The sequence below is a fragment of the Oncorhynchus keta genome, chromosome 18 (genome assembly GCF_023373465.1).
Source record: "Oncorhynchus keta strain PuntledgeMale-10-30-2019 chromosome 18, Oket_V2, whole genome shotgun sequence".
Lineage (NCBI taxonomy): Eukaryota > Metazoa > Chordata > Actinopteri > Salmoniformes > Salmonidae > Oncorhynchus > Oncorhynchus keta.
The window spans coordinates 2,589,776-2,616,735 of NC_068438.1; the positions used below are offsets into that span (position 1 = coordinate 2,589,776).

Here is a 26,960-nt window from a genome sequence, read left to right on the forward strand (position 1 = left end):
TGGAAATTATTTTATTAATTTAACACATACTCAAATGTGTTAAAATGTTGTTACATTTGTAGTGTAGGCCTATTAATTGTGCTTATATTATATGCTAATTATATTCTGATCCACCGACTTTTTCCCGAAGCCAAATCTAGTTGACGAACCCTGTTTTATAGTATGCCATGTCCTTTACTGGCCAATGGTTAAACTGCTGTTATGTTTATGGTATACGATGGTGTTTTGTCACTAAACTTTGACCAGATATTACTGCATCCAAAGATCAACTGTACCTAGAACATAGATGCAGAGACACTTGTCATCAGGAAGGTGTTCTCTCAGCACAACGGACAATATCTCAATGACTTGACATGTTCTGGCTGTGAATTCAGGCTACAAGGTAAGAATCTTCCCAGGGATTATTGTAAAGTGTGTAGAGACATTAAATGTCTGGTGTTATTTTAGTATAGTGAATGACAGTAAAACACTCAGATCTAACAGTCCATTTCACCTGGGACAGCTACGTGACAGTTCAGTCATACAAAATGGCGCTAACTGGGCGTAGTCAATTCAAATTCAAAAATATATTGTTCATATAACGTATTATACCATTTGTATATCGGGATTATTTTACAATTTGTCCAAATATTAATGTATCATAGTTCTAAATCATATTTCAGAATATCAGAATAACATTGCTGTTATGAACTGAATTCAGTAACAGTATAATAATAGCATACAGGGTACCTGTTGAACAAAGCAACATACTAGAATGAGAGAAATTATTAAAAGAGAAAGTGAGACATTATTATTATTAATATTATATTATTATATATATTGTTATTATTATTATTATTATGGACAAAAGGTGAAAAATATAAATCACGACTACATGTTCATGTGATGCATTAAATCACCCGACTGTTTGGATGTGTCTGTTAGTAAGTGTTTTATTTCTAAGAGGTAATGAATAAAAGAGAATATATGACCTTCAACAATTAGTTGTCACTGTGTCAACCACAACCAACATGGTGGATCTCTGTTTAGTTGTCACTGTGTTAACCACAACCAACATGGTGGATCTCTGTTTAGTTGTCACTGTGTTAACCACAACCAACATGCTGGATCTCTGTTTAGTTATCACTGTGTTAACCACAACCAACATGGTGGATCTCTGTTTAGTTGTCACTGTGTCAACCACAACCAACATGGTGGATCTCTGTTTAGTTGTCACTGTGTTAACCACAACCAACATTGTGGATCTCTGTTTAGTTGTCACTGTGTCAACCACAACCAACATGGTGGATCTCTGTTTAGTTGTCACTGTGTTAACCACAACCAACATGGTGGATCTCTGTTTAGTTGTCACTGTGTTAACCACAACCAACATGGTGGATCTCTGTTTAGTTGTCACTGTGTTAACCACAACCAACATGTCAACCACAACCAACATGCTGGATCTCTGTTTAGTTGTCACTGTGTTAACCACAACCAACATGCTGGATCTCTGTTTAGTTGTCACTGTGTTAACCACAACCAACATGGTGGATCTCTGTTTAGTTGTCACTGTGTTAACCACAACCAACATGCTGGATCTCTGTTTAGTTGTCACTGTGTTAACCACAACCAACATGGTGGATCTCTGTTTAGTTGTCACTGTGTCAACCACAACCAACATGGTGGATCTCTGTTTAGTTGTCACTGTGTTAACCACAACCAACATGGTGGATCTCTGTTTAGTTGTCACTGTGTCAACCACAACCAACATGGTGGATCTCTGTTTAGTTGTCACTGTGTTAACCACAACCAACATGGTGGATCTCTGTTTAGTTGTCACTGTGTTAACCACAACCAACATGCTGGATCTCTGTTTAGTTGTCACTGTGTTAACCACAACCAACATGCTGGATCTCTGTTTAGTTGTCACTGTGTCAACCACAACCAACATGCTGAATCTCTGTTTAGTTGTCACTGTGTCAACCACAACCAACATGCTGGATCTCTGTTTAGTTGTCACTGTGTTAACCACAACCAACATGGTGGATCTCTGTTTAGTTGTCACTGTGTCAACCACCACCAACATGGTGGATCTCTGTTTAGTTGTCACTGTGTTAACCACAACCAACATGCTGAATCTCTGTTTAGTTGTCACTGTGTCAACCACAACCAACATGCTGGATCTCTGTTTAGTTGTCACTGTGTTAACCACAACCAACATGCTGGATCTCTGTTTAGTTGTCACTGTGTTAACCACAACCAACATGCTGGATCTCTGTTTAGTTGTCACTGTGTTAACCACAACCAACATGCTGGATCTCTGTTTAGTTGTCACTGTGTTAACCACAACCAACATGCTGAATCTCTGTTTAGTTGTCACTGTGTTAACCACAACCAACATGTTGAATCTCTGTTTAGTTGTCACTGTGTTAACCACAACCAACATGCTGGATCTCTGTTTAGTTGTCACTGTGTTAACCACAACCAACATGTTGGATCTCTGTTTAGTTGTCACTGTGTCAACCACAACCAACATGCTGGATCTCTGTTTAGTTGTCACTGTGTTAACCACAACCAACATGGTGGATCTCTGTTTAGTTGTCACTGTGTTAACCACAACCAACATGCTGGATCTCTGTTTAGTTGTCACTGTGTCAACCACAACCAACATGGTGGATCTCTGTTTAGTTGTCACTGTGTCAACCACAACCAACATGGTGGATCTCTGTTTAGTTGTCACTGTGTTAACCACAACCAACATGGTGGATCTCTGTTTAGTTGTCACTGTGTTAACCACAACCAACATGTTGGATCTCTGTTTAGTTGTCACTGTGTTAACCACAACCAACATGTTGGATCTCTGTTTAGTTGTCACTGTGTTAACCACAACCAACATGTTGGATCTCTGTTTAGTTGTCACTGTGTTAACCACAACCAACATGCTGGATCTCTGTTTAGTTGTCACTGTGTCAACCACAACCAACATGCTGAATCTCTGTTTAGTTGTCACTGTGTCAACCACAACCAACATGCTGGATCTCTGTTTAGTTGTCACTGTGTCAACCACAACCAACATGCTGAATCTCTGTTTAGTTGTCACTGTGTCAACCACAACCAACATGCTGAATCTCTGTTTAGTTGTCACTGTGTCAACCACAACCAACATGCTGAATCTCTGTTTAGTTGTCACTGTGTTAACCACAACCAACATGCTGTATCTCTGTTTAGTTGTCACTGTGTCAACCACAACCAACATGCTGGATCTCTGTTTAGTTGTCACTGTGTCAACCACAACCAACATGGTGGATCTCTGTTTAGTTGTCACTGTGTTAACCACAACCAACATGCTGTATCTCTGTTTAGTTGTCACTGTGTTAACCACAACCAACATGCTGGATCTCTGTTTAGTTGTCACTGTGTCAACCACAACCAACATGCTGAATCTCTGTTTAGTTGTCACTGTGTCAACCACAACCAACATGCTGAATCTCTGTTTAGTTGTCACTGTGTCAACCACAACCAACATGCTGAATCTCTGTTTAGTTATCAGTGTGTTAACCACAACCAAAATGTTGGATCTCTGTTTAGGGGTCAGTGCTCTAAAATGAGTCTCTCTGGAGAGAGAGAGGAGGGGGGCCCTGCCTCTAAAATGAGTCTCTCTGGGGAGAGAGAGGAGGGAGGCCCTGCCTCTAAACGGAGTGTCTCTGGGGAACATGACACCAAATCTAAGAGGTGAGGTGACAGTTTTTAAAGAATTTATGAAGCGTTTATTTCCAAAACGCTATATCCACCATATTTTCTCATTTGTGTTTTTTTCATCAGAAATGAAGGTTGATGGGTGTTCAAAATATTATTGTTTTAAGATTTTAAATTCATAGATTTTAGCGTTTGACACTTTACTGAGAACATCACAGCAAGATGAAACAAATATTGTTGCATTCTCTAGATTCTCCCATTTCATTTGCACTATAGAGCCCCACAGTGGTGTCATAATACCCATAACACCTAGCGGTCAAACAGGGAAATGGTTCCAATAGTTTTTCCAATAAAAGACATGAGCTGACGCACACCCAGAGATTTTTTTTTTATGTGGAGGTGCTGACTAACAGATAATAAACTATAAGCTATAAAAAATAAAGAGAGTCCCACACTCCATATTTAAACTCCCAGTAATTTATTGGGTATGTACCAAAGTTTCAGCATCACCGTGCCTTCTTCAGGGTGATGTCATGAATACTTGAACCAGGTTATGTAAACAAACAGTGCAATTAGTGCAACCAATGACAATAGTGAGGGTTGGGTCATAATGATCAAGTTAATTAGTTAAAAGTTCATTAATTCTAGTTAGAATGAATTATTGAAACTGTTAAAAAAACAATAGTTTATGGTATATTGGATATATTAGGCTATTGTTATCATATGGAAACATAATTGAATATTGTACATAACATTAGCATTAACATACATTATTGTTTAATTCAATTTCACATATTTAATTGTTTCCTATTTCATGTAATATTTTGGTTCAAGCATAAAGCATAATAAGCATCATCAACAGGGGGAACATGTTGGGTATACTCTGATAAGCTGTAGAAAAAATATATCAATTTAAAAGAGAATTGTTCCTAAGAAGGGCCTGAGATCAGTCAATATTCAGACCACTAGGGGTCAATGTTTTTAGACAGGATATCCAGTAAGCCTCCCTCTGTAGTAGTAGGATCTTGATGTTACCTCCTCTCCTTGGTAGAGCAACATGCTCACTGCCTGTGTATTTGAGGGAGGAGATTGGATGGTTAGCTTCAACAAAGTGAACTGCTACTGGATAGTCAATGTCCGTACACCTGATTGAGCTGTGGTGTTCAGCTATGCATTGTTTTATTTGTCTTTTCATTTGTCCTACATAGGCTTTTCCACATAAACAGGCGATGAGATAGATTACTCCCTTGGTCTTACATGAGATGATACCCCTAACAGGGATGTTTCTACCTGTATGTGGGTGTCAGAAGAAGGATGTTTTTATAGTGCTATTGCACTGTGTGCATGAGCCACGTTTGTAGTTCCCATTTGGAATGGGTGTCAAGAGTGTCTGAGTGGGCTCAGGAGGCAGGTCAGATCTCACCAAGATATCTCCAAGAGTGTCTGAGTGAGCTCAGGGGGCAGGTCAGATCTCACCAAGATATCTCCAAGAGTGTCTGAGTGAGCTCAGGGGGCAGGTCAGATCTCACCAAGATATCTCCAAGAGTGTCTGAGTGAGCTCAGGAGGCAGGTCAGATCTCACCAAGATATCTCCAAGAGTGTCTGAGTGAGCTCAGGGGGCAGGTCAGATCTCACCAAGATATCTCCAATATTGCAACCACACTTATAGACCACCAGTGGGGGTTCCTTGAAGAGGTGTGTGATTGTTTTGTCTGATTGCAGAATATGCCAGTGCTTTTTCAGGATTGCTTTCATTTTCTCTGAATACTTGTTGTATTTGTTGCAAAAGACGGTTGTTTTTCTTCTTTGGTAGATTGTTTTGCAATTTCTCTCTTGGTTTTTGAGATATTTTCATCATTGCAGCATCAAGAGTTGTGTCCTTGTAGCCTCTCATTCTGAATTTCGGTCATTTTTTAGCATCGCTGTCTAAATAATTGTAGACACACTTAAAATGTTTTGTGTAGGTTGGGGTGGTGCAGCGGGTCTTGTGGGCACATTTTTGTCATCAAAGTCTGTCATTCTCTAGATTTATGGTGCTTTCAAGGAAACTGGGAAGTTTGAATTATGATGTTTGTGATCTTCAGGTCGGAGCTCTAGAAAGAGGCCTAAGTTACCGACTTGGAATTTCGAGTTGGATGACTGTTCAAACCTTATTTTCTCAGTAGGAGCTTGGTTTTTTCTGGGTTTCCAGTTGTCCTGGACTCACTGAAGTCTGAGATTTCCCAGTTTCAGTTGTTTTGAACACAGCAGAAGTCATGCTGGATTCACAGCATGGCCAATGTATTCAACATTTTCTGTCCCATGGTGTTGCAGGTGAATTTTATCCCTTTAAGCTTGGAAAAGAGACCATTAATGTAAGGGTTTTCCTGTGGTGAAGTAGAGGCGGACCAAAATGCAGCGTGGTGGTTATTCATGTTCTTTAATGAAGGAACTCCACTCCCACATTTGCCCGGCACGAGCGGAGCGCAGGCAGAGGACACACTGCACCCTCCCAGCGCCCCGGAGACACAGCACGCAGAGCCGGCGCAGGACACCCTGGACCAAAACTGCGTACCGGCGACCAGACCCGCTGAGCAGGCACCATACGCCCTGGCTCGATGCCCACACTCGCATGGCACTTTCGGGGGGCTGCCCTATAGCGCACGGGGCTATGGGCATGTACTGGCGACACCGTGCGCTTAACACGGTGACTGACCAGTAATGCGCTGCTTATAATAAGCACGAGGAGTGAGCTCAGTTCTGCTACCTGGCTTAGTACCACACCTCGTCTGCCCCCCCCCCCCCAAATGTTTTGGGGCTGCCTCTCGTACCTGTCGCACTGCCGTGCTGCCTCATATCGCCGGCTCCTCTCTCCAGCTGCCTCTGCTCTCCTAGCTGCCTCCACCTGTTCCCATGGAAGGCGATCCTTTCCCGCCAGGATCTCCTCCCAGGTGTAGCAACCCTTGCCGTCCAATACATCGTCCCATGTCCATTCCTCTTTGCGCCGCTGTTGTTGCTGCCTCTGTTTACCACGCCGCTTGGTCCTTGGTTGGTGGGTGATTCTGTAAGGGATTTCTTCCATTGACGGAGAGGCAGACCAAAGCGCAGCGTGGTTGTTTTGATTCATGTTTTAATAAATCACTTCAAATGAACAAACTAACAAAAACAAGAAACGTGCAAACCCAAAACAGCCCTATCTGGTGCAAAACACAGAGACAAGAACAATCACCCACAAACACACAGTGAAACCCAGGCTACCTAAGTATGATTCTCAATCAGAGACAACTAATGACACCTGCCTCTGATTGAGAACCATACTAGGCCGAAACATAGAAATACCCCAAAACATAGAAAAACAAACATAGACTGCCCACCCAACTCACGCCCTGACCATACTAAATAATGACAAAACAAAGGAAATAAAGGTCAGAACGTGACAATTAAACGCAGATTTGGACCACAAACCCTCTCCACTGAATTGTCTGGCTAGTGATTGCTTTGCAATGCATGCAGTTAGCCACAGCTTCCTTCCAAACCACTCATTCCAAACCACTCATTGCTAGCTGGACTACTGCAACTCGCTGTTGGCTGGGCTCCCTGCCTGTGCCATTAAACCCCTACAACTCATCCAGAACGCCGCAGCCCGTCTGGTGTTCAACCTTCCCAAGTTCTCTCACGTCACCCCGCTCCTCCGCTCTCTCCACTGGCTTCCAGTTGAAGCTCGCATCTGCTACAAGACCATGGTGCTTGCCTACGGAGCTGTGAGGGGAACAGCACCTCAGTACCTCCAGGCTCTGATCAGGCCCTACACCCAAACAAGGGCACTGCGTTCATCCACCTCTGGCCTGCTCGCCTCCCTACCACTGAGGAAGTACAGTTCCCGCTCAGCCCAGTCAAAACTGTTCGCTGCTCTGGCCCCCAATGGTGGAACAAACTCCCTCACGACGCCAGGACAGCGGAGTCAATCACCACCTTCCGGAGACACCTGAAACCCCACCTCTTTAAGGAATACCTAGGATAGGATAAGTAATCCTTCTCACCCCCCCCCCCCTTTAAGATTTAGATGCACTATTGTAAAGTGACTATTCTACTGGATGTCATAAGGTGAATGCACCAATTTGTAAGTCGCTCTGGATAAGAGCGTCTGCTAAATGACTTAAATGTAATGTAATGTAAATGTAGCTAAGATATTGAACGTATGATGTTGACATGATCAGTCCAATCAAAGCTACTGTAAACAAAACGTGATCTGACTTCATTTTATCTGTGGCCAATGACCTTGAGCCTTTTGAATGGACACTTCTAATATAACTCTAGGGCAGCACCCAATGGGCTTGAATTTTCAAGCTCTCCCTGTAGTGTCTCCATGAGTGATAGAACACTGAGCCAATCAAGGCGCAACTACAGAACATTACCAAACCCTACGCTCAGTATTTCCCTCTGTCTGCCCCACCACTGCAGAAAGCACTGAACTAGGCTGAAACGGCTGCATTTTGGAGCTGTCTTATTCAAGAAAACAAAAAAGAGACCATGTTTGTATATGGCTTATTAACTCAATGATTTTTTTTTACATTGTTTGCAAACTGATATATTGTGTCACGATCGTCGTAGTGAGGAGACCAAAGCACAGCGTGGTGTGAATACATTATTTTAATGTTAGACGAATGAACATGAAGAGCACTAAACAAACAAACAAACAAACAAAATAATAAGACGAACGTGGCCGCTATCAATACTGTGTGCAAACATGCAACATCACATAGACAATAACCCATGAACCACAATACAAAACAGGCTACCTAAATATGGTTCCCAATCAGAGACATCGACAAACACCTGCCACTGCCTGAGAACCATATCAGGCCAAAACACATAGAAACAGACAAACTAGACATACAACATAGAATGCCCACTCATATCACAACCTGACCAAACAAAACATAGAAACAAACAACGTAAACCATGGTCAGAGTGTGACAATATGACACATATTAATGCCAAAATAACATGCAAAACAGGCAACCAAAAAAAGCAAAACAGGTGGGGCCCTGTACCTGAATAACATGTGGGGCTCTGTACCTGAATAACAGGTGGGGCCCTGCACCTGAATAACAGGTGGGACTCTGCACCTGAATAACAGGTGGGGCTCTGAACCTGAATAACAGGTGGGACTCTGCACCTGAATAACAGGTGGGGCTCTGAACCTGAATAACAGGTGGGGCTCTGTACCTGAATAACAGGTGGGGCTCTGTACCTGAATACCAAGTGGGGCTCTGCCCCTGAATAACACGTTGCATTGATTAACAACTCACCTTCTGAACATTCTATTCCCATCCCAATGTTCTGCATCACAATGTCAGCTTTGCTATTGTTATCAATGAGACATACCTGCATTAACTGTAGGTTTACCTAAATTATTATTGCTACCGCTATTGCTGCTGCTACTGCTACTTGAGCCCACAGTGCTAGTGATGGCTGGTACATACTGATGAAACATTACACATTTTCTGGTCATGGTTTAGCATATTTGTTATCAAAAACCTAAACAAACCACATGTCCCTGCCCACTTTTTCAAGATGTGGCCAATTTAAACAGACAGAATAAAACAAATTATTAAGAAATAACTTTTTTTGATAACTTGTTGTTTCTACATGGCTGCTGGGGAATTTGATATGCATCGAAATCTTTGTTTGTAGGCATTGAATTGAGTGCATGCTGATCAGGTTCCCGGAGTTACAAATCAAATGGATGGGTCTAGCTCATTGATTTGTAGATATGATGTGGTTGCTACCTCAGATTATGAGCCTAGCAGGTGTCGCAAATGAGTTATGTAGTACCCACAGAAAGCCACAGGGAGGAGGAATAGAGCTATAAACCATACTGATTTTTGCCTTAAAACCCCTAAACATAACAATCACTAAAATGTATTTATAAAGCCCTTTTTACATCAGCAGATTTCACAAAGTGCTCTACAGAAACTCTAACCCTACGCGTTACCTATTTTAGCCTCAACCCCTAACCTTAATTCTAGGGTAGGGTAGCCTAGAACACTTTTAGAAACTATTTTAGTAATAATATTATGTTAGTAAAGTACAATAATAGTACTAAATAGCCTTTTGATTGTTTTGTTGATCAAAACCTGTCTAAGCATTTTGCTTTTTTTTGTTTTGTTATTTCATTATATTTATTATTGCAAGGCAGAACACTTGATCAATAAGCCACATTAGTTTAATTTTTCAAATGTGGTTTGAACTGTGTGACCTAGTAACCTCTATGTGAAAGTCCAGCAATTGGAGTGGGATAGATGGGGCAGGTTTGAGACAGATCTAAGGAATTAACAAGAAAAAGACACTTTATTTCTCAGCTGCCTCACTAATGTCTGTACATTACTTAATAACGTTTAATTTGCTAAATATTTCCAATAGATGGCAGCAAAAGACTACAAAGAATCAGTTATAGGCTACAAGCAGTAATATGATTGACGTAAAATAGTAGCATGCAACCAAAGAATATATGTCCCATGATTTTCTAAAATGGTCACTCATTACTTTAGTTAGCTATATATCTCATATTAGAGCTGTGTTGCTTTTGGGAGAGCAACAAAACTATAGCAGGTATTGAACCCCAGGTAAATTATCACTAGTCAGAAACTCAACTTTAGTATACATGCATTGTAAAAAGTCATCTTAATATCTGATATTGCGAGTAAATGTCGGAAAAGAAAAGACAAGAGTGCGGCGTCCAGCCCTCCAATAAATTGAATCATAAAATCTTCATGTTTAGAAAATGTACCTCAACATGCCCCTGAATTCTCTGAGAGTGAGGCAGATATATATTATTACTGTATAAAACCTAGCAGTACTACTGATTTCTCTGAGAGTGAGGCAGATATATATTATTACTGTATAAAACCTAGCAGTACTACTGATTTTCTGAGAGTGAGGCAGATATATATTATTACTGTGTAAAACCTAGCAGTACTATTGATTTGTTTGAGAGTGAGGCAGATATATATTATTACTGTGTAAAACCTAGCAGTACTAATTGTACTTATTTTATCTGTTGTGTTGTAGCCCAATCAAGCAGGAGAGACCAGCCTCCCCTGTACCCAGCTGTGTGTCCATGAAGAGTGACAAGTCTATGGAGTTACCTATATACTTTAGCGAGGGAGACCTTTCTACTGAACAAAGGTAAGAAGAACTCATGGGTTATGGTCAGTGAGTTAAACAACACTGTCTCTAGTCATTCCTCCTCTCCTATTTTCCCATTTATTTTTGTTGTTTTCAAAATCCATATGCTAATACGTTTTTCCTATAGTCCTAAAACACTATTAAAAAAACACAACATTCCCTGTGTGTGTGTGTGTGTGTGTGTGTGTGTGTGTGTGTGTGTGTGTGTGTGTGTGTGTGTGTGTGTGTGTGTGTGTGTGTGTGTGTGTGTGTGTGTGTGTGTGTGTGTGTGTGTGTGTGTGTGTGTGTGTGTGTGTGCACTCCCTGGTTGAGGAGATGTAATCTCTATCCTGATTGTCTAGTCAATTTTACCCCTACCTACATGTACATATTACCTCAATTACCTAGAATACCTGGTACCCCTGCACATTGACTCAGTGCTGGTACTCCTTATAGCCTCATTATTACCTCAACTACCTGGTACCCCTGCACATTGACTCAGTGCTGGTACTCCTTATAGCCTCATTATTACCTCAACTACCTGTTACCCCTGCACATTGACTCAGTACTGGTACTCCTTATAGTCTCATTATTACCTCAACTACCTGTTACCCCTACACATTGACTCAGTACTGGTACTCCTTATAGTCTCATTATTACCTCAACTACCTGTTACCCCTACACATTGACTCAGTACTGGTACTCCTAATAGTCTCATTATTACCTCAACTACCTGGTACCCCTGCACATTGATCCAGACTAACCTTCTGAAATATAATGTGTGGTCTTATGCTCCCATCTATTGGAATTATGTAGCAAATGCAGAAGTACTGAATAATGTGTCATTCCTTACTAAAGTGGTATTTACTCAGAATTGCAAAATATAAAATTGTCTAGTTCATTTTAACACTTACAACCATAAAATCACAATTAATTGCATAACAAACAATGCAACTGACATAAACCAAAAACGTCATACAATTAGTTAATCATATATATAAAACTATTTATTTAGATGGGTGACATTATCTGCCAAAGTAACACCCCTGTAGACAAAGAAGAGCTCTCCAGTAGGTACCAAAACATTTAAAGGCCATTTTCTCAAAAGTGAGGTTACACGTTTGTTCAAAGCAGAATTACTTTCCCATTGTTCCTCAACTTATGTGTATGATATACAATTTTCTAGCTCTGATTCTCTACTTTTATCCAATGTGAAAAACACATTTTCAAATGTTGCTACATAAGACCGAATCAGTCACAATTGACTATGTAAAACCTAGCAGTACTACTTATTTCTCTGAGAGTGAGGGAGATATTTTAGCATTTAGCAAAAAAACATTATTATTTGTCTCTCTGAAGTGAAAACATTAAGTGACAGATTCTAAGCAAATACATGTCTGTCATTGAAACACTCATGCCACGATTAGATAGTGAAAAAACACACCAATCTCTTTCATAATTTTTTTCAGAAATAAAAGCTAATTTACATACATTTCTGAAAATGGTTATATAGCGTTTTGGAATTAAACTCTTCTTATGTTTCCCCATATGAGCTCAGAGTAGACGAGATATGTAATGTTTGTCTCTGTTGTGTTGAAGTGTGTGTGTGTGTGTGTGTGTGTGTGTGTGTGTGTGTGTGTGTGTGTGTGTGTGTGTGTGTGTGTGTGTGTGTGTGTGTGTGTGTGTGTGTGTGTGTGTGTGTGTGTGTGTGTGTGTGTGTGTGTGTGTGTGTGTGTAATCCCTGCATGAGGAGATGAGATGTAATCTCATGTTTTGTCCACAGAAACCAACAGGAGAGATCAGAGTCAGAGATTCTCAGTGGTCAGTCTTCCCAGAGTCATCAAACAGACCTGGTCTCCATATTCAGTGTATGTGGTCCTGTTATGTACATTTGTTTTTGTTTTACCTCAAGTAAAGTTGATCTGTCAATCATTCAATAATGTGTTAATGAGAAACCATTTATTCTCTTGCTTAACTTATTTACTTGATTTATTTCAGTTGCTTGAAGAGAATATTATTGCATTTGTGAAGAACGAGCTGAAGATGTTCAAGAGGATTCTTAGTCCAGAACTCCCAGATGGCTTTGAGAGTCAGAAGCAGGATAAGGAAGTGGTGGATATTAAAGATGAGAAGCAGGAGAGCAGTGCCAGAGAGGGGGCTCTGAAGATCACACTACACATCCTGAGGAAAATGAACCAGAAAGAGCTTGCTGACACACTGGAGAAAAGTAAGATCCGTCTGCCTCATGATGAATGCTGTTTTATTACATTTAAAAGCTGTAGCTAATGTACAGCTAAAGTAACTGTGTAACTGAATGATATTGTAGCAGCCTTAACACAACACCTAGTGATCTCATCAAGTAGCAGCAGGGTTGTGTTGTGGTGATTAATTTAGAGAGAGAGACAACATTAATAATACCATCAATAATACCAATAATAATATAATCAGTCACACCAGTCTGTAATGCATTATGAAAACATGTACACATTTATACAGCCAGTTAAGAGAATAAATTATTATAATTTAAAAGTTTATAACATTCCTACAAACAGTAGGCATTAAAACATATGTAATATTAATATCCTCTGTGTTATTTCTTCATTCAGATGAGCTTGCTGTGATTTACCAACGTGAACTCAAATCTAATCTAAAGAAGAAGTGTCAATGTGTATTTGAGGGGATCGCTAAACAAGGAAACCCAACACTTCTCAATAAGATCTACACAGAGCTCTACATCACAGAGGGTGGAACAGGAGAGGTCAATAATGAACATGAGCTGAGACAGATTGAGACAACAACCAGGAAACAAGCAAGACCAGAGACTGCAATCAAATGTAATGACATCTTCAAACCCTTAACTGGACAAGACAAAATTATCAGAACTGTGCTGACAAAGGGAGTCGCTGGCATTGGAAAAACAGTCTCTGTGCAGAAGTTCATTCTGGACTGGGCTGAAGGAAAAGCAAATCAGGATGTCAAATTTGTATTTGCATTCCCTTTCCGGGAGCTGAATTTGATGAAAGGGGACAAAAACACTTTCATTGAACTTCTCAATCACTTATCAATGGAAACCAAACAACCAAGAATCTCCAACTACGACAAGTACAAAGTTCTGTTCATATTTGATGGTCTGGATGAGTGCCGACTGCCCCTAGACTTCCAGAAGAACAAGATCTGTTGTGATGTTTCAGAGTCAACCTCAGTGGATGTTCTGCTGACAAATCTCATCAAGGGAAATCTGCTTCCCTCTGCTCTCCTCTGGATAACTACCAGACCTGCAGCAGCCAATAAGATACCTTCAGTGTGTGTTGACCAGGTGACAGAGGTACGAGGTTTCAATGACCCACAGAAGGAGGAGTACTTCAGGAAGAGATTCAGTGACGAGGACCTGGCCAGCAGAATCATCTCACACATAAAGACATCAAGGAGCCTCCACATCATGTGCCATATTCCAGTCTTCTGTTGGATTTCTGCAACAGTCCTTGAACACATGCTGGAACATAAGAGAGAAGAGATGCCCAAGACTCTGACTGAGATGTACACACACCTTGTGGTGTTTCATACCAAACAGAATAATGAAAAGTATCTTGGGAAAGAAGAGACAGGTCCACACTGGAGTAAAGAGAGCATTCTGTCACTGGGAAAACTGGCTTTTCAACAGCTTGTGAATGGCAATCTGATTTTCTATGAAGAAGACCTGAAAGAGGCTGGCATTGATGTCATTGAAGCCTCAGTGTACTCAGGATTGTGCACACAGCTCTTTAGAGAGGAATGTGGGCTGTACCAGAACAAGGTGTACTGCTTTGTTCATCTGAGCATTCAGGAGTTTCTGGCTGCTGTATATGTGTTCCTCTCATTCATCAACAACAACGAGAATCTAATGGACAAACAGCAAACAAAATACGAGCTTGAAGTTACTGTCTACAAGAGTGCTGTGGATAAAGCCTTACAAAGTGAGACGGGAAACCTGGACCTTTTCCTCCGCTTCCTTCTGGGCCTCTCACTGGAGTCCAATCAGAAGCACTTAGGAGGTCTACTGACAAAGACAAGCAGCTCACAGAGCCATGTAGAAACAGTCAAGTACATCAAGGAGAAGATCGGGGAGAATCCCTCTCCAGAGAGGTGCATCAATCTGTTCCACTGTCTGAATGAACTGAATGACCATTCTCTAGTGGAGGAGATCCAAAGCTACCTGAGATCAGGAAGTCTCTCAAAACCCAACCTGTCACCTGCACAGTGGTCAGCTCTGGTCTTTGTGTTGCTGACTTCAGAAAAGGAGCTGGATGTGTTTGACCTGAAGAAATACTCCAGATCAGAGGAAGGTCTTCTGAGGCTGCTGCCAGTGGTCAAAGCCTCCAGAGCTGTTCTGTGAGTAAATAAAATGACATATAAGAACTATTCATCAGGAAGCAATATTCATTTTAGTGAAAAATATTTATTATAATATAATGTTATATTGAAAAACATATAGAATAAATGCAGCGATTTTCACATTAGTATAACAATGACCATACAATTCTAGAATAAGGAAGATTAATCTATATGTTGTTTTGGATAATTAACCAAATGCATCTGCCATTGTCCTTCTACACTAATCGTTAAATCATGATGATCTCTCTGCCAGGCTGTCAGGCTGTGGAGTCACAGAGGAAGGCTGTGCTTCTCTGGTCTCAGCTCTGGAGTCAAACCCCTCACACCTGACAGAGCTGGATCTGAGTAACAATGATCTGAAGGATTCAGGAGTGAAGCTGCTCTCTGCTGGACTGGGGAATCCCCACTGTAAACTGGAGACTCTGAGGTCAGTATTCCTGTAATTGGTCAACAAGTGATAACTGTTCACCAGATCCACATGTGTTTACCAGACACACATAGTCCACACCATATGTGTTTGGACAGTGAAGCTTACAGTTTTAATGTTGGTGCTCCAGCATTTTGGATTTGAGTTGGAATGTTTCGTATTAGGTGACAGTACAGAATGTCACCTTTTATTTGAGAGCATTTTCAAATATGTTTTACCGTTTAGAAATGAAAGCACTTCATGTATGTACAGTGGCTCCACAGGGGTGTGTTCTGAGCCCTCTCCTGTACTCCCTGTTCACCCACGACTGCGTGGCCAGGCACGCCTCCAACTCAATCATCAAGTTTGCGGACGACACAACAGTGGTAGGCTTGATTACCAACAACGACGAGACGGCCTACAGGGAGGAGGTGAGGGCCCTCGGAGTGTGGTGTCAGGAAAATAACCTCACACTCAAAGTCAACAAAACTAAGGAGATGATTGTGGACTTCAGGAAACAGCAGAGGGAACACCCCCCTATCCACATCGATGGAGCAGTAGTGGAGAGGGTAGTAAGTTTTAAGTTCCTCGGCGTACACATCACAGACAAACTGAATTGGTCCACGCACACAGAGAGCATCGTGAAGAAGGCGCAGCAGCGTCTCTTCAACCTCAGGAGGCTGAAGAAATTTGGCTTGTCACCAAAAGCACTCACAAACTTCTACAGATGCACAATCGAGAGCATCCTGTCGGGCTGTATCACCGCCTGGTAGGGGAACTGCTCCGCCCACAACCGTAACGCTCTCCAGAGGGTAGTGAGGTCTGCACAACGCATCACCAGGGGCAAACTACCCGCCCTCCAGGACACCTACACCACCCGATGTCACAGGAAGGCCATAAAGATCATCAAGGACAACAACCACCCGAGCCACTGCCTGTTCACCCCGCTATCATCCAGAAGGCGAGGTCAGTACAGGTGCATCAAAGCTGGGACCGAGAGACTGAAAAACAGCTTCTATCTCAAGGCCATCAGACTGTTAAACAGCCACCACTAACATTGAGTGGCTGCTGGTAACACACTGACTCAACTCCAGCCACGTTAATAATGGGAATTTATGTAAAATATATCACTAGCCACTTTAAACAATGCTACTTAATATAATGTTTACATTTACATTTACATTTAAGTCATTTAGCAGACGCTCTTATCCAGAGCGACTTACAAATTGGTGCATTCACCTTATGACATCCAGTGGAACAGCCACTTTACAATAGTGCATCTAAATCTTTTAAGGGGGGGGGGTGAGAAGGATTACTTTATCCTATCCTAGGTATTCCTTAAAGAGGTGGGGTTTCAGGTGTCTCCGGAAGGTGGTGATTGACTCCGCTGTCCTGGCGTCGTGAGGGAGTTTGTTCCACCATTGGGGAGCCAGAGCAGCGAACAGTTTTGACTGGGCTGAGCGGGAACTGTACTTCCTCAGTGGTAGTGAGGCGAGCAGGCCAGAGGTGGATGAACGCAGTGCCCTTGTTTGGGTGTAGGGCCTGATCAGAGCCTGGAGGTACTGAGGTGCCGTTCCCCTCACAGCTCCGTAGGCAAGCACCATGGTCTTGTAGCGGATGCGAGCTTCAACTGGAAGCCAGTGGAGAGAGCGGAGGAGCGGGGTGACGTGAGAGAACTTGGGAAGGTTGAACACCAGACGGGCTGCGGCGTTCTGGATGAGTTGTAGGGGTTTAATGGCACAGGCAGGGAGCCCAGCCAACAGCGAGTTGCAGTAATCCAGACGGGAGATGACAAGTGCCTGGATTAGGACCTGCGCCGCTTCCTGTGTGAGGCAGGGTCGTACTCTGCGGATGTTGTAGAGCATGAACCTACAGGAACGGGCCACCGCCTTGATGTTAGTTGAGAACGACAGGGTGTTGTCCAGGATCACGCCAAGGTTCTTAGCGCTCTGGGAGGAGGACACAATGGAGTTGTCAACCGTGATGGCGAGATCATGGAACGGGCAGTCCTTCCCCGGGAGGAAGAGCAGCTCCGTCTTGCCGAGGTTCAGCTTGAGGTGGTGATCCGTCATCCACACTGATATGTCTGCCAGACATGCAGAGATGCGATTCACCACCTGGTCATCAGAAGGAGGAAAGGAGAAGATTAATTGTGTGTCGTCTGCATAGCAATGATAGGAGAGACCATGTGAGGTTATGACAGAGCCAAGTGACTTGGTGTATAGTGAGAATAGGAGAGGGCCTAGAACAGAGCCCTGGGGGACACCAGTGGTGAGAGCGCGTGGTGAGGAGACAGATTCTCGCCACGCCACCTGGTAGGAGCGACCTGTCAGGTAGGACGCAATCCAAGCGTGGGCCGCGCCGGAGATGCCCAACTCGGAGAGGGTGGAGAGGAGGATCTGATGGTTCACAGTATCGAAGGCAGCCGATAGGTCTAGAAGGATGAGAGCAGAGGAGAGAGAGTTAGCTTTAGCGGTGCGGAGCGCCTCCGTGATACAGAGAAGAGCAGTCTCAGTTGAATGACTAGTCTTGAAACCTGACTGATTTGGATCAAGAAGGTCATTCTGAGAGAGATAGCGGGAGAGCTGGCCAAGGACGGCACGTTCAAGAGTTTTGGAGAGAAAAGAAAGAAGGGATACTGGTCTGTAGTTGTTGACATCGGAGGGATCGAGTGTAGGTTTTTTCAGAAGGGGTGCAACTCTCGCTCTCTTGAAGACGGAAGGGACGTAGCCAGCGGTCAGGGATGAGTTGATGAGCGAGGTGAGGTAAGGGAGAAGGTCTCCGGAAATGGTCTGGAGAAGAGAGGAGGGGATAGGGTCGAGCGGGCAGGTTGTTGGGCGGCCGGCCGTCACAAGACGTGAGATTTCATCTGGAGAGAGAGGGGAGAAAGAGGTCAGAGCACCGGGTAGGGCAGTGTGAGCAGAACCAGCGGTGTCGTTTGACTTAGCAAACGAGGATCGGATGTCGTCAACCTTCTTTTCAAAATGGTTGACGAAGTCATCTGCAGAGAGGGAGGAGGGGGGGAGGGGGAGGAGGATTCAGGAGGGAGGAGAAGGTGGCAAAGAGCTTCCTAGGGTTAGAGGCAGATGCTTGGAATTTAGAGTGGTAGAAAGTGGCTTTAGCAGCAGAGACAGAGGAGGAAAATGTAGAGAGGAGGGAGCGAAAGGATGCCAGGTCCGCAGGGAGGCGAGTTTTCCTCCATTTCCGCTCGGCTGCCCGGAGCCCTGTTCTGTGAGCTCGCAATGAGTCGTCGAGCCACGGAGCGGGAGGGGAGGACCGAGCCGGCCTGGAAGATAGGGGACATAGAGAGTCAAAGGATGCAGAAAGGGAGGAGAGGAGGGTTGAGGAGGCAGAATCAGGAGATAGGTTGGAGAAGGTTTGAGCAGAGGGAAGAGATGATAGGATGGAAGAGGAGAGAGTAGCGGGGGAGAGAGAGCGAAGGTTGGGACGGCGCGATACCATCCGAGTAGGGGCAGTGTGGGAAGTGTTGGATGAGAGCGAGAGGGAAAAGGATACAAGGTAGTGGTCGGAGACTTGGAGGGGAGTTGCAATGAGGTTAGTGGAAGAACAGCATCTAGTAAAGATGAGGTCGAGCGTATTGCCTGCCTTGTGAGTAGGGGGGAAGGTGAGAGGGTGAGGTCAAAAGAGGAAAGGAGTGGAAAGAAGGAGGCAGAGAGGAATGAGTCAAAGGTAGACGTGGGGAGGTTAAAGTCGCCCAGAACTGTGAGAGGTGAGCCGTCCTCAGGAAAGGAGCTTATCAAGACATCAAGCTCATTGATGAACTCTCCGAGGGGACCTGGAGGGCGATAAATGATAAGGATGTTAAGCTTGAAAGGGCTGGTAACTGTGACAGCATGAAATTCAAAGGAGGCGATAGACAGATGGGTAAGGGGAGAAAGAGAGAATGACCACTTGGGAGAGATGAGGATCCCGGTGCCACCACCCCGCTGACCAGAAGCTCTCGGGGTGTGCGAGAACACGTGGGCGGACGAAGAGAGAGCAGTAGGAGTAGCAGTGTTATCTGTGGTGATCCATGTTTCCGTCAGTGCCAAGAAGTCGAGGGATTGAGGGAGGCATAGGCTGAGATGAACTCTGCCTTGTTGGCCGCAGATCGGCAGTTCCAGAGGCTACCGGAGACCTGGAACTCCACGTGGGTCGTGCGCGCTGGGACCACCAGATTAGGTGGCCGCGGCCACGCGGTGTGGAGCGTTTGTATGGTCTGTGCAGAGAGGAGATAACAGGGATAGACAGACACATAGTTGACAGGCTACAGAAGAGGCTACGCTAATGCAAGGAGATTGAATGACAAGTGGACTACACGTCTCGAATGTTCAGAAAGTTAAGCTTACGTAGCAAGAATCTTATTGACTAAAATGATTAAAATGATACAGTACTGCTGAAGTAGGCTAGCTGGCAGTGGCTGCGTTGTTGACTTTGTAGACTAGCTGGCAGTGGCTGCGTTGTTGACACTACACTAATCAAGTCGTTCCGATGAGTGTAATAGTTTCTACAGTGCTGCTATTCGGGGGCTAGCTGGCTAGCTAGCAGTGTTGATTACGTTACGTTGCGTTAAAAGAACGACAATAGCTGGCTAGCTAACCTAGAAAATTGCTCTAGACTACACAATTATCTTTGATACACAGACGGCTATGTAGCTAGCTATGTAGCTAGCTACGATCAAACAAATCAAACCGTTGTGTTGTAATGAAATTAAATGAAAATGTGATACTACCTGTGGAGCGAAGCGGAATGCGACCGGGTTGTTGAGTGCGGAAGTTCTATTCAGTAGACGTTGGCTAGCTGTTGGCTAGCTAGCAGTGTCTCCTATGTTAAGGACGACAAATAGCTGGCTAGCTAACCTCGGTAAATTAAGATAATCACTCTAAGACTACACGCTCTAAACTACACAATTATCTTGGATACGAAGACAGCAAAGACAACTATGTAGCTAGCTAACACTACACTAATCAAGTCATTCAGTTGAGTGTAATAGTTTCTACAGTGCTGCTATTCGGTAGACGGTGGACGTTTGCTAGCTGGCTAGCTGCTGGGCAGATAGCAGTGTAGACTATGTTAGGACGACGAAATACGAAGTTGCAATAGAAGTGCTGACTGTTTCACTTTGTTGTCCTCTTTCTTTTCCTTTTTCTTCTGTCCTTCTTTTGTCCTTATTTTGTCTTCCTTTCTTCTGTTAACTAGATATTTTTTGTTATTATTCTTTGTAAGCTAGCTAGCTTCTTCCAGGAGAGTCCCTAGCAACTGCTTAGCAACAAGTAAACAATTCTGCTAGCAATTCAGCTAGCTAAGATAACTGTACAATTTTATGAAAAATAGTTAATTTTTCAAAAGCCTGTCTTTTTTGGTTTGTTCCTTGTTTTGTCTTCTATTGAGTCTTGCAGTTTTCTCTTGATTTTTTCGATGTACTTCACTCTAAAAAAACATTTAAATCTCAATATATACAGGAGCTCATTTTTCAGCAGCTGCTCAATTTAGAACTCCGGAACACATAATGTTTACATACCCTACATTATTTATCTCATATGTATACGTATATACTGTACTATATATCATCTACTGCATCTTTATGTAATACATGTATCACTAGCCACTTTAAACTATGCCACTTTGTTTACATACTCTACTGCAACTTGCCTATTCCGCTCTGTACCATCACTCATTCATATGTCTTTATGTACATATTCTTTATCCCTTTACACTTGTGTGTATAAGGTAGTAGTTTTGGAATTGTTAGCTAGAATACTCGTTGGTTATTACTGCATTGTCGGAACTAGAAGCACAAGCATTTCACTACACTCGCATTAACATCTGCTAACATGTGTGTGACAAATAAATGTTGATTTGATTTGGCTTGCAAAAGTATTCAACCCTGTTATTGGTAATGGTGAGAGGTTAGCATGTTTTGTTCTAGTCTCTGTTATTGGTAATGGTGAGAGGTTAGCATGTTTTGTTCTAGTCTCTGTTATTGGTAATGGTGAGAGGTTAGCATGTTTTGTTGTAGCCTTTGTTATGGGTAATGGTAAGAGGTTAGCATGTTTTGTTGTAGCCTTTGTTATGGGAAATGGTGAGAGGTTAGCATGTTTTGTTGTAGCCTTTGTTATGGGTAATGGTGAGAGGTTAGCATGTTTTGTTGTAGCCTCTGTTATTGGTAATGGTGAGAGAGGTCAGCATGTTTGGTTGTAGCCTCTGTTATTGGTAATGGTGAGAGGTTAGCATGTTTTGTTGTAGCCTCTGTTACTGGTAATGGTGAGAGGTTAGTATGTTTTGTTGTAGCCTCTGTAACTTTCCCACTCATTATTATTCATGATTCATTCATGATCTTTCTCAATCATGGCAGTCACAGGCTTGATGTAGTCATTGTGTTCAAAGAATATGGGACCAAATACTACACTTTTGACTACTTTAATACACTATTAGGTGGAAAAAAACCCAGTAATATTATGATCATTTATAATAATGATACATTCATTTATGAATAGAAATGGAAGGTTTCAGGACACTGATGCATCTCAAAATGTAGAAACAAATGAATAGCAGTGTGATTTTAATATGATGTGACTCTTTACAGGCTGTCAGGCTGTCTAGTCACAGAGGAAGGCTGTGCTTCTCTGGTCTCAGCTCTGAGGTCAAACCCCTCACACCTGAGAGAGCTGGACCTGAGCTACAATCACCCAGGAGACTCAGGAGTCAGACTGCTCTCTGCTGGACTGGAGGATCCACACTGCAGACTGGAGAAACTCAAGTATGTAGAGGGTTTATGTCCATGTTCATATCAGACATGTTCATATCAGACATGTATCAGGCTACAAACATTGCCACCACTTGGACAAAGTTATATGCTGACTGTGTGTGTGTCCAGTGAGTGTGTGTGTGTCATGTGTGTGTGTGTGTGTCCTGTGTGTGTGTGCGTGTGTCCTGTGTGCATGTGTGTCCAGTGTGTGTGTGTCCAGTGTGTGTGTGTCATGTGTGTGTGTGTGTCCTGTGTGTGTGTGCGTGTGTCCTGTGTGCATGTGTGTCCAGTGTGTGTGTGTCCAGTGTGTGTGTGTGTGTGTGTGTGTGTGTGTGTGTGTGTGTGTGTGTGTGTGTGTGTGTGTGTGTGTGTGTGTGTGTGTGTGTGTGTGTGTGTGTGTGTGTGTGTGTGTGTGTGTGTGTGTGTGTGTGTGTGTGTGTGTGCGTCCAGTGGGTGTGTGTGTGTCTCCAGTGTGAGTGTATCCAGTGTATGTGGGTGTGTATGTGTGTCCTGTGTGTCTGTGTGTCTGTGTGTCTGTGTGTCTGTGTGTCTGTGTGTGTGTGTGTGTGTGTGTGTGTGTGTGTGTGTGTGTGTGTGTGTGTGTGTGTGTGTGTGTCCAGTGGGTGTGTGTGTGTCTCCGGTGTGTGTGTGTGTGTGTCCTGTCTGTCTGTCTGTCTGTCTGTCTGTCTGTCTGTCTGTCTGTCTGTCTGTCTGTCTGTCTGTCTGTCTGTCTGTCTGTCTGTCTGTCTGTCTGTGTCTGTGTCTGCGTCTGCGTCTGCGTCTGCGTCTGCGTCTGCGTCTGCGTCTGCGTCTGCGTGTGCGTGTGCGTGTGCGTGTGTGTGTGTGTGTGAGATCAGGTGTATCCCTCAATGACTGTCTGTTCTTCTGCTTACCGCTACAGTGTGGAACATGGTGGAGAGAACACAATGATACCTGGGATTAGAAAATGTGAGTGTTGACTGCTGTGAAGAAGAGGACTAAGAATAAGTCTTAATTCAAGTCAAAGACCACCATCATTACTTACTTGGTCATATTAAATATCAGCTGTAATTCTACTGAAGTAGAAATTAGGGACACCAACGTTTACAAAGAGTTGCTTTGACAATATGTGTGTGTGTGTGTGTGTGTGTGTGTGTGTGTGTGTGTGTGTTTAATGGTGTGTGTATAAGTGGTGTTTTATATTACCGTACAGTATAACATATGATTATTCAACAAGTCTCAAGTTACCTTAACTTCTCCTTTTGATACCTAGAAACATCTACATTAAATTAATTAGTGAAAAGTGAGTAAACATTCTAATGTGAATGATGATGATTTCTAATATTGTGTCTGGTTTCATCCATCAGATGTCTGTGTTCTCACACTGGACCTAAACACAGTAAACAGACGCCTCTCTCTGTCTGAGGTGAACAGAAAGGTGACATGTAGGAGAGAGAAGCAGCCGTATCCTGATCACCCAGAGAGATTTGAGGACTGTGGACAGGTGCTGTGTAGAGAGGGTCTGACTGGGCGCTGTTACTGGGAGGTAGAGTGGAGTGGGAGAATGGGAGCTGATATAGGAGTGACGTATAAAGGAATCAACAGGAGAGGAGGAGGTGCTGACTGTTGTCTTGGATATAATGACAAGTCCTGGAGGCTGTTCTGCTCTGACAACAGTTACTCTGCCAGGCATAATAATCATCTCACTACCATAGTCGTCCACCCCTCCAGCCCCCACAGAGTAGGAGTGTATCTGGACTGGCCAGCCGGCACTCTGTCCTTCTATAGAGCCTCCTCTGACACACTGACCCATCTGATCACATTCACCTCCACATTCACTGAGCCCCTCTATCCAGGGTTTCATCTTTGGTATGATGGCGACTCAGTGTCCCTGTGAGAGAGAGAGAGACACTGACAAACACACACACACACACACACACTAGCCTCCCAGTCATCCCCTCCTTATCTTTACAAGGCTGCAGAACAAGCTAGTGATGTGGGGGTTCTCTCATAAACCTCAGTCCACAGGTGGGTAGATGGCAGGTTGTATAAAGAGAAGCTAGTGATGTGGGGGTTCTCTCATAACCCTCAGTCCCCAGGTGGGTAGATGGCAGGTTGTATAAAGAGAAGCTAGTGATGTGGGGGTTCTCTCATAACCCTCAGTATCCAGGTGGGTAGATGGCAGGTTGAATAAAGAGAAGCTAGTGGTGTGGGGGTTCTCTCATAACCCTCAGTATCCAGGTGGGTAGATGGCAGGTTGTATAAAGAGAAGATGGTGATGTGGGAGTTCTCTCATAACCCTCAGTCCCCAGGTGGGTAGATGGCAGGTGGGGGTTCTCTCATAACCCTCAGTCCCCAGGTGGGTAGATGGCAGGTTGAATAAAGAGAAGCTAGTGGTGTGGGGGTTCTCTCATAACCCTCATTCCCCAAGTGGGTAGATGGCAGGTTGTATAAAGAGAAGCTAGTGATGTGGGGGTTCTCTCATAACCCTCAGTCCCCAGGTGGGTAGATGGAAGGTGGGGGCTCTCTCATAACCCTCAGTCCCCAGGTGGGTAGATGGAAGGTGGGGGTTCTCTCATAACCGTCAGTCCCCAGGTGGGTAGATGGCAGGTTGTATAAAGAGAAGCTAGTGATGTGGGGGTTCTCTCATAACCCTTAGTCCCCAGGTGGGTAGATGGAAGGTGGGGGCTCTCTCATAACCCTCAGTCCCCAGGTGGGTAGATGGCAGGTTGTATAAAGAGAAGCTAGTGATGTGGGGGTTCTCTCATAACCCTCAGTCCCCAGGTGGGTAGATGGAAGGTGGGGGTTCTCTCATAACCCTCAGTCCCCAGGTGGGTAGATGGAAGGTGGGGGTTCTCTCATAACCCTTAGTCCCCAGGTGGGTAGATGGAAGGTGGGGGCTCTCTCATAACCCTCAGTCCCCAGGTGGGTAGATGGAAGGTTGAATAAAGAGAAGCTAGTGATGTGGGGGTTCTCTCATAACCCTCAGTCCCCAGGTGGGTAGATGGCAGGTTGTATAAAGAGAAGCTAGTGATGTGGGGGTTCTCTCATAACCCTCAGTCCCCAGGTGGGTAGATGGCAGGTTGTATAAAGAGAAAACAATAGGCTACATAAAAAAAAATCAATAAATGTATAATTATGTGTGCAATTTATTATTATTATTATTATAAAACCTTTATTTAACCAGGAAGGGCTCATTGAGATTTAAAATCTATTTTCAAGAGCATCCTGGCCACGATAGGCAGCACCATCATTTAAAAAATGACAGACAAACAACATGAGAAACTACAAGTAATCTAGTAAAAAACCATAGAATTCACAAGAGTATAACAAAATCATAAAACAGCTAATTAAAAAACATTACACTAAGTGTATAAAACATTAAGGACACATTTCTGTCCATGACAAACTGACCAGGTGAATCCAGGTGAAAGCCATGAGCCCTTATTGATGTCACTTGTAGATGAAGGGGAGGAGATAGGTTAAAGAATCGTTTTTATCCTTGATACAATTGAGACATGGATTGTGTATGTGTGTCATTCAGAGAGTGAGTGAGCAAGACAAAATATTTAAGTGCCTTTGAACAGGGTATGGTAGTAAGTGCCAAGCGCACCGGTATGTGTGGCACCGGTATTTTCCACCACCCAAAGGACATCCAGCCTTGACAACTGTGGGAAGCATTGGAGTCAACAAGGGCCAGCATCCCCTTGGAACATTTTCAACACCTTGTAGAATCCATTGAGGCTGTTCTGAGGACAAAAGTGGGGGAGGGGTGGGTGAGGTTGACAAAATATTAGGAAGGTGTTCTTAATATTTTGTCCACTCAGTGTATAACCTATAGACTACACTGCTCAGTTAGAGTAATATCTAGTCCACTCAGTGTATAACCTATAGACTACACTGCTCAGTTAGAGTAATATCTAGTCCACTCAGTGTATAACCTGTAGACTACACTGCTCAGTTAGAATAATATCTAGTCCACTCAGTGTATAACCTATAGACTACACTGCTCAGTTAGAGTAATATCTAGTCCACTCAGTGTATAACCTATAGACTACACTGCTCAGTTAGAATAATATCTAGTCCACTCAGTGTATAACCTGTAGACTACACTGCTCAGTTAGAGTAATATCTAGTCCACTCAGTGTATAACCTATAGACTACACTGCTCAGTTAGAGTAATATCTAGTCCACTCAGTGTATAACCTATAGACTACACTGCTCAGTTAGAATAATATCTAGTCCACTCAGTGTATAACCTATAGACTACACTGCTCAGTTAGAATAATATCTAGTCCACTCAGTGTATAACCTATAGACTACACTGCTCAGTTAGAATAATATCTAGTCCACTCAGTGTATAACCTGTAGACTACACTGCTCAGTTAGAATAATATCTAGTCCACTCAGTGTATAACCTATAGACTACACTGCTCAGTTAGAGTAATATCTAGTCCACTCAGTGTATAACCTATAGACTACACTGCTCAGTTAGAATAATATCTAGTCCACTCAGTGTATAACCTGTAGACTACACTGCTCAGTTAGAGTAATATCTAGTTCACTCACTTTATAACCTTTAGGCTACACTGCTCAGTTAGAGTAATATCTAGTCCACTCAGTGTATAACCT

General features: G+C 43.3%; 1 protein-coding gene across 16 annotated transcripts; it reads left to right on the forward strand.

The window, feature by feature from the left end:
• The first annotated feature begins 277 nt into the window (after positions 1 to 277).
• On the forward strand, positions 278 to 26,958 carry LOC118397046 (NLR family CARD domain-containing protein 3-like). Of its 16 annotated transcripts, XR_008067632.1 has the most exons (12): positions 278 to 382; positions 3,568 to 3,711; positions 10,729 to 10,845; positions 12,608 to 12,692; positions 12,823 to 13,051; positions 13,431 to 15,192; positions 15,449 to 15,622; positions 22,188 to 22,361; positions 23,251 to 23,297; positions 23,696 to 25,080; positions 25,175 to 25,253; positions 25,325 to 26,958. XR_008067632.1 is itself a non-coding variant. In XM_052467172.1 (10 exons), exons 2-10 carry the CDS (start codon positions 3,584 to 3,586, stop codon positions 24,223 to 24,225), a joined length of 3,246 nt encoding a protein of 1,081 aa, XP_052323132.1. In that variant the 5' UTR covers positions 278 to 382; positions 3,568 to 3,583; the 3' UTR covers positions 24,226 to 26,958. The 16 variants fall into 16 exon arrangements, 3 of the variants coding, with proteins under 3 accessions (XP_052323132.1, XP_052323134.1, XP_052323133.1); XR_008067625.1 differs by having other exon boundaries at positions 23,696 to 25,253; XR_008067628.1 differs by having other exon boundaries at positions 25,175 to 26,958.
• Positions 26,959 to 26,960: the final 2 nt, after the last annotated feature.

Bases quoted from the DNA above. Each gene is read 5' to 3' on its own strand.
- LOC118397046 (XM_052467172.1), top strand. From the start codon at position 3,584: ATGAGTCTCTCTGGAGAGAGAGAGGAGGGGGGCCCTGCCTCTAAAATG. The intron at 15,623-22,187 runs GTCAGTATTCCT...GACTCTTTACAG, and splicing joins TGTAAACTGGAGACTCTGAG to GCTGTCAGGCTGTCTAGTCA. The intron at 23,298-23,695 runs GTGAGTGTTGAC...TTCATCCATCAG, and splicing joins GATACCTGGGATTAGAAAAT to ATGTCTGTGTTCTCACACTG.